The sequence below is a fragment of the Artemia franciscana genome, chromosome 10 (genome assembly GCF_032884065.1).
Source record: "Artemia franciscana chromosome 10, ASM3288406v1, whole genome shotgun sequence".
NCBI lineage: Eukaryota > Metazoa > Arthropoda > Branchiopoda > Anostraca > Artemiidae > Artemia > Artemia franciscana.
The window spans coordinates 46075766-46087820 of record NC_088872.1 but is presented as its reverse complement, the minus strand read 5'-3'; the positions used below and the strand labels follow the sequence as shown (position 1 = coordinate 46087820).

The following is a 12055-nucleotide window of genomic DNA, read 5'->3' as shown; positions in this document are numbered from 1 at the left end:
CCTGTGTTGAAGGGGATGTTGAAAAAAAGTGCATACTACTACTAATGCTACTGCTAGTACTACAGCTACAGCTATTACTACAACAAAAGCTAAGGGTATTAAGGTAAAAATTTCCACAAATATTAAGGCGGATGCTGAACTAAATCAAAACGAACTATGATTATGTAGATTGTCAATAGGGTGAAAAACCAACATCACAATAACGGATTACATTATTAAGTTAGACCTTTCAGGGTAAGTTGTGAGAGATTTCGTACTAACCAAAAGAAACTGTGTGTATACATTTGATACGAATTCTACTGATGACTACTGTGACTACTGTTACCTAATGATACAAAGGGCATTAAGTTGAAAGGTTTAGGGGGAGTTTCAATTAAACAAAAAACTATACATGTCCAAGTATTAAAAGGGCATATAAGGAATATCATAGGCAGCGCTGTTATATCATGGCTAGTAATATCACTGATATTTTAAAGGAGCTAATTTGATTGGAAATTCAAAGTTCTATTAGACTACCCTTTTTAAGAATCAAAAGTGATTGGAAGACAATCAGCCCTCTTCTTTAGCTTATAATTTTCCAAACACTTCCAATCAACATTTAAGATAGCCATTTTGTTCACCATGGACGGTCTTGTAACAGTTTCTCTAGGGCTATTGCGTAGGTCAGCCCCCCCCCCCCCCCAGATTTATGCAATTTGCTAATTATGTTTAAAAACTAAATGTTGCCTTAAGATTACATTAAAAAGCACTGCGTGTACGCTGATTGCCAATAAGACATCTGAGCAGTATCCCGAGAACTACTGAGGGGTATTATGTTCAAACTTTCGGGGCTACTTCTATTACTACTTCCGCTCTTAAAATTTAACGAAGTTAAAAGAGTGTGAGTGTATCCAAGCTGTCAAAGAGCATATGTAGATTTTTTGCAAATGGTATCAAGTTTTATTTTTCAGGTCAACTAGAGGAGGTGTATAACTAAATAAAACACTACTATTTGTCTCCAGATTTTTTAAAAGATGTATGTTTTTGAAAAATTGTTGAAAAATTTTCTCCAGTACACAAATAGCAGGCCAAACCATAAATGCTTAAAAGAAAGCGGAAAATGATTTGACCTATTACTTTCTTTTTCCCTGAAAAGACTATATCAATATATAACGAACAGAAATGAATTTAAAAAAAAAAAATTTCACAAAATAGTTCTTTCAAAGAAAAGTAAAGAACTCTATTAAACTAAAAAAAGATTAAAAATAAAACCAAATAATCTGCCAAGCGTAAAACTACCATAGATCAGCATCGATAAACAAATGAAACCTAAAACGAACAGAAATTACAACAAACAACAGAGTCAAATTCAAAACGAGCAGAAATTAACATGAGAAGGGCTCGAAACCCCAATGCCTTTCCAAGGCCAGAACATAATTTGCACTTTACTGGAAAAACATTAAATTTGAAATATTTTCACTTTTATAACTTTAATAAATCGAATATTATTAACATCTTAAGGAATATATCAGCATGTGTTTATTAAACTGACAATGCACATTCATTTGTGTTTTTTCACAAAAGTGCAAATTATGCTCTGTCCTTGGGAAAGCATAGGGGTTTTTAGCCCTACTCATGTTAATTTCTACTCGTTTTGAGTTTGACTCGGTTATTTATTGTAATTTCTGTTCGCTTTGAATTTCACTTGATTATCGATGCTAATCTGTGGTGTTTTACGCTTGGTAGATTATTTGATTTTATTTTTGCTCATTTTTGCTTTAATGGAGTTCTTTACTTTTCTTTGAAAAACTTATTTTGTGGAAAATTTTTTTTTAATTAATATCAAACAAGAATAGAACCTTCGCTAAGGCTCTTCTATCGACTGAATCAAAGGCTTGCTCATCTATATATATAAAAATAAGTTGTCTGTGTGTGGATCTGTGGATCTGTGGATCAGGTGACGTCACCTGAAAAAACTGGATCAGGTGACGTCAAAACTAAAAAACTAAAAAAAGGCAAAAACTACAAAAAAAACTAAAAACTAATAAAAAAAATAAAAAAGCTAAAAAACTAAAAAAAAACTAAAAAAAGGCAAGAACTACAAAAAAACTAAAAACTAATAAAAAAGCTAAAAAACTAAAAAACTAAAAAAAGGCAAAAACTACAAAAAAAACTAAAAACTAATAAAAAAAATAAAAAAGCTAAAAAACTAAAAAAACTAAAAAAACTAAAAAAAGGTAAAAAACTAAAAAACTAAAAACTAAAAAAAACTAAAAAAAAGGAAAAAACTGAAAAATAAGCTAAAATAAAGGTAAAAACCAATAAAAAACTAAAAAAAAACTGAAAAAACTAAAAAAAAGGCAAAAACTACAAAAAAAACTAAAAACTAATATAAAAAGTAAAAAAGCTAAAAAACTAAAAAAACTAAAAAAACTAAAAAAAGGTAAAAAACTAAAAAAAAATAAAAAATAAAAAAAAAACTAAAAAAAAGGAAAAACTGAAAAATAAGCTAAAATAAAGGTAAAAACCAATAAAAAACTAAAAAGAAAAAAAGGAAAAAACTAAAAAAAAATTTCATCTAAAAAACTAAAAAAAACTAAAAAAGGTAAAAACTAAAAGAACTAAAAAAGAAAAAAATAAATGACGACACTCAAAGAGAAAGCGACCAGGACAAAAGGAATGTTCGATTAGCAATCAACAAAGCACCGGGACACAGGGAGTATAAATGACGACCAGGACATAGTAAAAAAAAAAAACTAACAAAACTAAAAAGAAGGTAAAAACTACAAAAAAACTAAAAAGAAAAAAAAACTAAAAACTAATAAAAAAACTAAAAAATCTAAAAATCTAAATAAACTAAAAAAGAAAAAAAAAGGAAAAAAATAAAGGAGAAAAACAAAACTAAAAAACGAATGTATATACAGACCGGGACACCGGGATACAAATGACGACCGGGACACAGGGAATATAAATGACGACCGGGACACAGGGACACAACTACAACGGGGACACCGGGGGAAACAGGGGGATATAAATGACGACCGGGACAAAAAAACTAAAAAGAAAAAAAAACTAAAAACTAATAAAAAAACTAAAAAATCTAAAAATCTAAATAAACTAAAAAAGAAAAAAAAACGGAAAAAAATAAAGGAGAAAAACAAAATTAAAAAACGAATGTATATACAGACCGGGACACCGGGATACAAATGACGACCGGGACACAGGGAATATAAATGACGACCGGGACACAGGGACACAACTACAACGGGGACACCGGGGGAAACAGGGGGATATAAATGACGACCGGGACACCGGGACAGGGAATGGTCGATTAGCAATCACCATCAACAAAGCTCAAGGGCAATCATTAGAATCATGAGGTATAGATCTGAATACAGATTGTTTTCCCATGGACCATTATATGTTGCATGTTCAAGAGTCGGTAAACCTGACAATCTATTTATATGCAAAGACAATGGGACAGCAAAGAATGTTGTATATTCGCAAGTTTTACGTAGTTAAAACCATATATATATATATATATATATATATATATATATATATATATATATATATATATATATATATATATATATATATATATATATATATATATATATATATATATATATATATATATATATATATATATATATATATATATATATATATATAAATATATATATATATATATATATATATATATATATCTATCTATATTCACAGGTGGGACATAGGGACACAACTACAATGGCGCGTAACGACTTACGCGCGCGGGGGGGCTTGGGGGGGGGGGGCGCGAAGCGCCCCCACCAACTAGGTGTTGGGGTGGCGCGAAGCGCCACCCCAACAGCTAGTAATCTATAAAACTGAGACTAAAGGGTCTGCTGACTATCTAAGCGTAAAAGTCGGGTCGATGCATCCTCGCCCCTTCAAAAACGCTACTGTTCTTCTCCTGAGACTTTATCTGCAGCATCTCAAAGTCTAATATGTATCATTTACTAAGTAATTTGTTTCCTATAGAAACCAAGTTAATGTCTCCATAATTACCACCCTCGCTTTCATAACCTTTCTTAAAGAAGAGTTTTCCTAAAATCGCTGGGTACTTCCTCTTTTTCAAAAATCAAATTCATAATCATAGGTAATTTATCTCTAACTTCACAGCCATCGTATTTCAAAACAAAAAACTCTTTTTCAACACTGGCAGAAAAGGCTATGAGAAAGCATAGAACCATTGGGGAGAATAAAATCCTCCTGAATTTAGATTATGCTTATGACTTGTGTGTTCTAGATTGAAATGTTAGCAAGATGAATGATTTTTTGGAGGTTTTCAAGTCCAGTGTACAAGAATATGTTTAAGAAATAATGTTAAGAAAAGTAAGTCGATACGACTGGGAGTATGTGAATGTGAAGAGGTAATGTTTAATATGGGGAATTCGAACATATAACCGATCGAACAATAACCTGGGTAGTAATATTAGTGAAGATGATGGATGCAATGAAGAGGTTAAAAGTAGAATAGCCAAGGCCCAGGGTGGTTTTGCACAGTTGAAAAGAGTATGGAAGAGTAAGAAGGCAAGTCTGCGAATTAACATTACAATAATGGAAGCTACAGAGGTGACAGTGATCAAGTACTGTTCTGAAGCGTGGGCGCTCTAAAAGACAGATGAGGGTTTGCTAGATGTTTTCCAGGGGACTTGTCAACGGTTTCTTTTGGGTACGCGCCTGACTGTCGTATTTCAAACAGTAGGCAGTACGAAAGATACGATTTTATCCCGTTTTCTACGGCTATAATGAAAGAAAGGTTGAGATGGCTAGGAAACTTTCTACACATAAAGGATGACAGATTGGCAAAGGCCATTCTTTTTGTTCAACCATCTAGGGCCAAACAAAACCAGTTCAACCTCGAGTGAGGAGGGAAGAGGTCGCAGGGACTATTTAAGGGAAATTCGGACTTTTTTAGAGGGTGTAAAGAGGGAGGCTTTAAATATACTGGAATGGAAAAGGAACACGCGTAGCTGTGTTAGCCTAAGGTGGCTTGGTGCTGCAGTGAGTTGTTAGTAGCAGTAGTAGACAGTGAACTAAATGTAAAACTTGATAAACACATTATATTCGAAGATTTTAACACTCCTTTGCAGATTATGCTCAAAGTTAAGCATCTTCAAACTGAATATTTCGGTCGAAAGTCAACACTGCTGTGACTGGATGGGAATAGAGAGATGGATGAAATGATTTTACATTGGAATGGAATATCAGAGTCTCAAAGAATTTCAACTACAAAGATGAACTAAACTTGAGGCTGTACGGTGACAAAAAAATAAATAAAAATACTAAATATTTGGCTCAACAAAAATCGTCTCAACGTTCCAGGATCTGAAGTACCCATCAAAATAACATACGGCAAAACAGTTTATACAATGTTTGTTTGAGCTGACTTTAAATGAATTATCCTAGGAGTCGACTACTGACCAAGCAGCATTCAAAGTGACGAAAATGTCACAGCTTTGATTACTATAAATTATAACTTCATTAAACATTGTATGTCAACATTTTTTAGCGGATTTTTTGTCTTTCGTCAAATAAACTCGTATAATATAGTCGAAAATTGTCAGGTAATATCACTAACTATGGGGATACCAAACCTGTCTGATAATATCCTTGAGTGTGTCAATACCAAACAGAATATGAAACATGTTCTTGGAGTGGTTGGATGTCGTTGAGTGAAAAAAAAAGAACAAATTGTTTTTGGGTAGATGGTTGGATTTTTTTTTCCAATTTTAATGGAAAACAGGCATCATGTATACAATTTTCATTTTGTAACCCTGCTTAGTCTCTCTACAGACATTTTGGCGGTGAGCCCCCCGCCCAAAAAATAAAAATTATATGTTTATATATATATATATATATATATATATATATATATATATATATATATATATATATATATATACACATATATATATATTTATATGTATACTAGCTGTTGGGGTGGCGCTTCGCGCCACCCCAACACCTAGTTGGTGGGGCGCTTCGCGCCCCCCCCAAGCCCCCCCGCGCGCGTAAGTCGTTACGCGCCATATTACCCCAACACCTAGTTGGTGGGGCGCTTCGCGCCCCCCCCAAGCCCCCCCGCGCGCGTAAGTCGTTACGCGCCATATTAGTTACGCGCCATTGTAGCTGTGTCCCTGTGTCATTCTTCGCTGTCCCATTGTCTGTGCATATAAATAGCATTTATATTCCCTGTGTCCCGGTCGTCATTTGTGTCCTGGTGTCCCAGTTTGTATTTTCTCTTTGAGTGTCCCGGTCGTCATTTATATTCCCTGTGTCCCAGTGTCCCGGTCGTCATTTGTGTCCCGGTGTCCCGGTCTGTAATTTCTATTCAAACAATCCCTGTGTCTCAGTCGTCAATTATATATCCCGCCTGTGCCCCCGGCGTCCCCGTTGTAGTTGTGTCCCTGCGTCCCGGTCGTCATTTATATTCCCGGTCGTGATTTGTGTCCGGGTGTCCCAGTCTGTAATTTTTCTTTGAGGTTCCTGGTCGTCATTTATATTCTCTCTGTGTCGGTCGTCATTTGTGCCCCGGTCTGTAATTTATCTTTGAGTGTTTTTTCTTTTTAGTTTTTTTTTAGTTTTTTACGTTTTTTCAGTTTTTTTTCTTCTTTATTTTTCAGCGTCACTATGAAGTACATATCTCCGAACCTTTGTTTTTTAACTTAAATCTGGTAGGCATTGATGACCTTATCCGAGTCAAAATCCCAAACCCAATCATCATCGCTATCATTTTCAGTTTTGATATGTTTTGACTCTTGCTTTCCAGGTGGATTTTCATCTAACTGCGCGGTTTTGCGTTCTTTAGCCGCAAGCCTGTTTTCTTGCTGTTCTTGTGATTCCTCGGCACGCTTTCTTTTCTTACTTTCTCTATCAGCTGCAAGCCTGTTTTCTTGCTGTTCTTGTGATTCCTCGGCACGCTTTCTTTTCTTACTTTTTCTATCAGCAGCAAGTTTTTTGGCATAGACTCTTTGAGCAGCTTCCTCGGCTGTTGCCATTGTAGGTTCTTCAGTCATTTTACAATTAAACATTTTTCCGTGAACGCATGTATTAAATACCATTAATGACGTCACCGTCATAGCAAAAATGACGACAACTAACTTCATGACGTCAGTCGACACAGAAACATGACGTCACCTGACAGACAGACACACAGACAGACAACTTATTTTTATATATATAGATAGATATATATATATACTAGCTGTTGGGGTGGCGCTTCGCGCCACCCCAACACCTAGTTGGTGGGGGCGCTTCGCGCCCCCCCCAAGCCCCCCCGCGCGCGTAAGTCGTTACGCGCCATAATAGTTACGCGCCATTGTAGTTGTGTCCCTATGTCCCACCTGTGAATATAGATATATATATATATATATGGTTTTAACTACGTAAAACTTGCGAATATACAACATTCTTTGCTGTCCCATTGTCTTTGCATATAAATAGATTGTCAGGTTATCCCCCTGTTTCCCCCGGTGTCCCCGTTGTAGTTGTGTCCCTGTGTCCCGGTCGTCATTTATATTCCCTGTGTCCCGGGTCCCGGTCATCATTTGTATCCCGGTGTCCCGGTCTGTATATACATTCGTTTTTTAGTTTTGTTTTTCTCCTTTATTTTTTTCCTTTTTTTTTCTTTTTTAGCTTATTTAGATTTTTAGATTTTTTAGTTTTTTTTATTAGTTTTTAGTTTTTATTTCTTTTTAGTTTTTTTGTCCCGGTCGTCATTTATATCCCCCTGTTTCCCCCGGTGTCCCCGTTGTAGTTGTGTCCCTGTGTCCCGGTCGTTATTTATATTCCCTGTGTCCCGGTCGTCATTTGTATCCCGGTGTACCGGTCTGTATATACATTCGTTTTTTAGTTTTGTTTTTCTCCTTTATTTTTTTCCTTTTTTTTTCTTTTTTAGTTTATTTAGATTTTTAGATTTTTTAGTTTTTTTATTAGTTTTTAGTTTTTTTTTCTTTTTAGTTTTTTTGTAGTTTTTACCTTCTTTTTAGTTTTGTTAATTTTTTTTTTTACTTGTGTCCTGGTCGTCATTTATACTCCCTGTGTCCCGGTGCTTTGTTGATTGCTAATCGAACATTCCTTTTGTCCTGGTCGCTTTCTCTTTGAGTGTCGTCATTTATTTTTTTCTTTTTTAGTTCTTTTAGTTTTTACCTTTTTTAGTTTTTTTTTAGTTTTTAGTTTTTTTAGTTTTTTACCTTTTTTTAGTTTTTTTAGTTTTTTAGCTTTTTTATTTTTTTTATTAGTTTTTAGTTTTTTTGTAGTTTTTGCCTTTTTTTTTAGTTTTTTGTCCTGGTCGCTTTCTCTTTGAGTGTCGTCATTTATTAGTTTTTTCCTTTTTTTTTTTAGTTTTTTATTGGTTTTTACCTTTATTTTAGCTTATTTTTCAGTTTTTTCCTTTTTTTTAGTTTTTTTTTATTTTTTATTTTTTTTAGTTTTTTACCTTTTTTTAGTTTTTTTAGTTTTTTTAGTTTTTTAGCTTTTTTACTTTTTTTATTAGTTTTTAGTTTTTTTTTGTAGTTTTTGCCTTTTTTTAGTTTTTTCAGTTTTTTTTTTAGTTTTTTATTGGTTTTTACCTTTATAGTTTTTTTAGTTTTTTAGCTTTTTTATTTTTTTTATTAGTTTTTAGTTTTTTTTGTAGTTTTTGCCTTTTTTTAGTTTTTTCAGTTTTGACGTCACCTAATCCAGTTTTTTCAGGTGACGTCACCTGACACATCCATCCACACATCCATCCATCCATCCATCCACAGACAACTTATTTTTATATATATAGATATATATATATATATATATATATATATATATATATATATATATATATATATATATATATATATATATATATATATATATATGTATACCTATATGTATATATATATAAACGGATCAATGGTAAAGAATGCAGTTGAGCTTCTTCTACCATTTTCTTTTTTCCCCTTATTTTTTTGTAGATTATTGTGCGTCTTCTGTCTACCAGGAAAACTAAAATGACATTTCCGCTAACCCTGAATTACTTAATATTAGCTATAGGTCTACATATTAACAAATAGAAACTTCATAGTGATTATCAATAAATTGCAATTTCCACTGCATACAAAACAAGCACATTTAAAAAATAAAATTAAAAAAAAAGAACGAAAAATGCCGAGGGAAATGAAGTGATAATTGGCATCACAAAGATGATATTTAAAATAAGGTTAGAAGGTGCTTACCTATAGGACGAATTATATTTTATGCCAATGCCTGCTTGGTCGAACGTATCAACAATTTCATCCATAAGCGTAATCGGACAATAGAATTCAACAGTAAGGTACTTTTCGTCTTTTTCGTTCCATTTATGCTCCAGACTATAGTCTATCAGGAAATGTTCAACTATCTAAAAATGAATAAATATTATAAAGAAAAAAAAGTTAAAATTCAATTGAAGGGGCTTCTTACGTTTTTGGGAAGTACACTTAAGTGAATGAAACTTTCAGCAATGAATCCAGTGCCTAAAATATATCATAGGAAATTACTACAAAGCAACTATATATTATAGCCAAACGAAGCAAATGTAATCGCATTGTCCTTAGAAAGTTGTATTCTACTTTTTCAGATCATTCTGTTCTTTACCTTTCTGGGCTTTATCCTATACTTAGGAGTAAGGATTTTAGTGATATTCGGGTGGCCTACTTCCGTTATTGTAAATATCTTCTTTATATTCCTCTTTGGTACAGGAATAGACAATTAATAAAGAAGTTTCACCTTCCGAATATAGCAGAAAAGCTGACTAGTTTACACAAAAAGATTTCGGAAACAGCGTATCGGCGATTGTCGCCTCGTCATGGCTTAGTTCGTTCTTTTTATTAAAATTAAATAAAAAAAACAAGTTTTTTCAACTGAAAGTAAGGAGTGACATCAAAACTTAAAACGCACAGAAATTACTTCGTATATGAAAGAGGCTGCTTCCTCATCAACGCCCCGCTCTTTACGCTAAAGTTTGACTCTTTCTCTCAATTCTTCTTTCTAAAACAGTAAAAAACTTTAGCGTAAAGAGCGGGGCGTTGATGAGGAAGCAGCCTCTTTCATATACGAAGTAATTTCTGTGCGTTTTAAGTTTTGATGTCACTCCTTACTTTCAGTTGAAAAAACTTGTTTTTTTTATTTAATTTCTGAACGTTTTTGAATCAATGCATGTTTTGATTTTGGCTCTCCGCAGAGGAATAATCAAAACGAAATTTGCATATTTTTTTTTTTTGGCTCAATGGCTTTCTCATAATTTTGATCGAATGATTTTGAGAAAAAAAGAGCGGGGGACGAAGCCTAGTTGCCCCCCAATTTTTTGGTTAATTAAAAAGGCAACTAGAACTTTTAATTTTTTACGAATCTTTTTATTGGTAAAAGATTTACGTAACTTATAAATTAGCTTACGTAAAGAACTTTTGTATTCTCATGTTTTTATTACATATATGAGGGGATTCGCCCCATCGTCAGTACCTCGCTCTTTACACTAAAGCTTAAATTTTATACCAATTCATTAAGAATGACCCCCTGAATCACAAAAGCCGTAGAATAAGTAGTTGAAATTACCGAAAATACTTTAGCGTAAAGAGCGAGGTATTAGAAGGAGGTGAGCCCCTCATATGGGTAATAATTTCTGTTTGTTTTAAGTTTTATTGCTGTTCCTTACTTCCAGCTGAAAAAGCTTTTTCACTTTTATTTTTTAATTGTTTTTTTTTAAATAATGCTAGCAAATCCTGCTCTCCCTTCATGGAAATTTTCTTCTCCCATTACAAATTCTCGAAGGAAAGTTCCCCTAGCATATCCCCCTCTTCTCAACCCCTCCCCCAAACCAAAAAAATCCTCCTGAAGACGCCTGTATACTTCCCAATAACCATTACTATATGTAAGCACAGGTCAAAGTTTGTAACTTGTTGCCCCTCCCACGGGGACTGTGGGGGAGTAAGTCGTCCCCAAAGACATAGTTATAAGGTTTTTCGACTACGCTGAATAAAATGGCTATCTCAGAATTTTGATCCGTTGACTTTGGGAAAATAATTAGCGTGGGAGGGGGCCTAGGTGCCCTCCAATTTTTTTGGTCACTTAAAAAGGGCACTAGAACTTTTCATTTCCGTTAGAATGAGCCCTCTTGCAACATTCTAGGACAACTGGGTCGATACGATCACCCCTGGGGAAAAAAAAAAAAAAAAAAAAAAACAAAAAAAAACAAAAAAACAAATAAACACGCATCCGTGATCTGCCTTCTGGCAAAAAATGCAAAATTCCACATTTTTGTAGATAGGAGCTCGAAACTTCTACAGTAGGGTTCTCTGATACGCTGAATCTGATGGTGTGATTTTCGTTAAGATTCTATGACTTTTAGGGGGCGTTTCCCCCTATTTTCTAAAATAAGGCAAATTTTCTCAGGCTCGTAACTTTTGATGGGTAAGACTAAACTTGATGAAACTTATATATTTAAAACCAGCATTAAAATGCGATTCTTTTGATGTAGCTAATGGTATCAAAATTCCATTTTTTAGAGTTTTGGTTACTATTGAGCCGGGTCGCTCCTTACTACAGTTCGTTACCACGAACTGTTTGATTATTCATTTAATTTTATTGTTATTTAATTGTTTTTGGTGATTTATTGTTGTTTGTTTTTGTTGTTGTTTGTTTTGTTTTGTTTTTTGTGTGTGATGTTATTGTTGATTTTCGCTTGTGTTTACTCCACTATTTACATTTTTTTATGTAAGTGGGTTACAAATAAATATAAATGTATATATATCTACCCTTTTCTTATTTCTAGGGCTTAAAAATTGCATACATAAGTCTATGCCTATCTGAATTCTGACAAACGATGTTTCCTTAATTTTGAGTTTTCAATCTCTTTTTCATTGACTTTAGTTTTTGAAAATGAAGTTCTGTTATTTCAGTAGAATTTTACGCCATATCAAGGAATTTTTCCTAAATTTAAGAAATAATTTTACAGATCTTGAAAAATCTTATATTCTAGGATTAAGATAAGATTCTTTGGAATGGTCCACTATAATAGCAC

The 12055-nt window shown here is 33.5% G+C and overlaps 1 protein-coding gene across 4 annotated transcripts in view; it reads right to left on the bottom strand.

Annotated features, from left to right (window-relative positions):
• Positions 1 to 12055, bottom strand: part of LOC136032262 (uncharacterized) — a 137135-nt gene that overhangs the window by 90750 nt on the left and 34330 nt on the right. For all 4 annotated transcript variants that reach the window (XM_065712509.1, XM_065712510.1, XM_065712512.1 and 1 more), the window contains exon 3: positions 9234 to 9397. In XM_065712509.1, coding sequence (XP_065568581.1) covers positions 9234 to 9397 — 164 coding nt within the window. The remainder of the gene's footprint in view (positions 1 to 9233; positions 9398 to 12055) is intronic.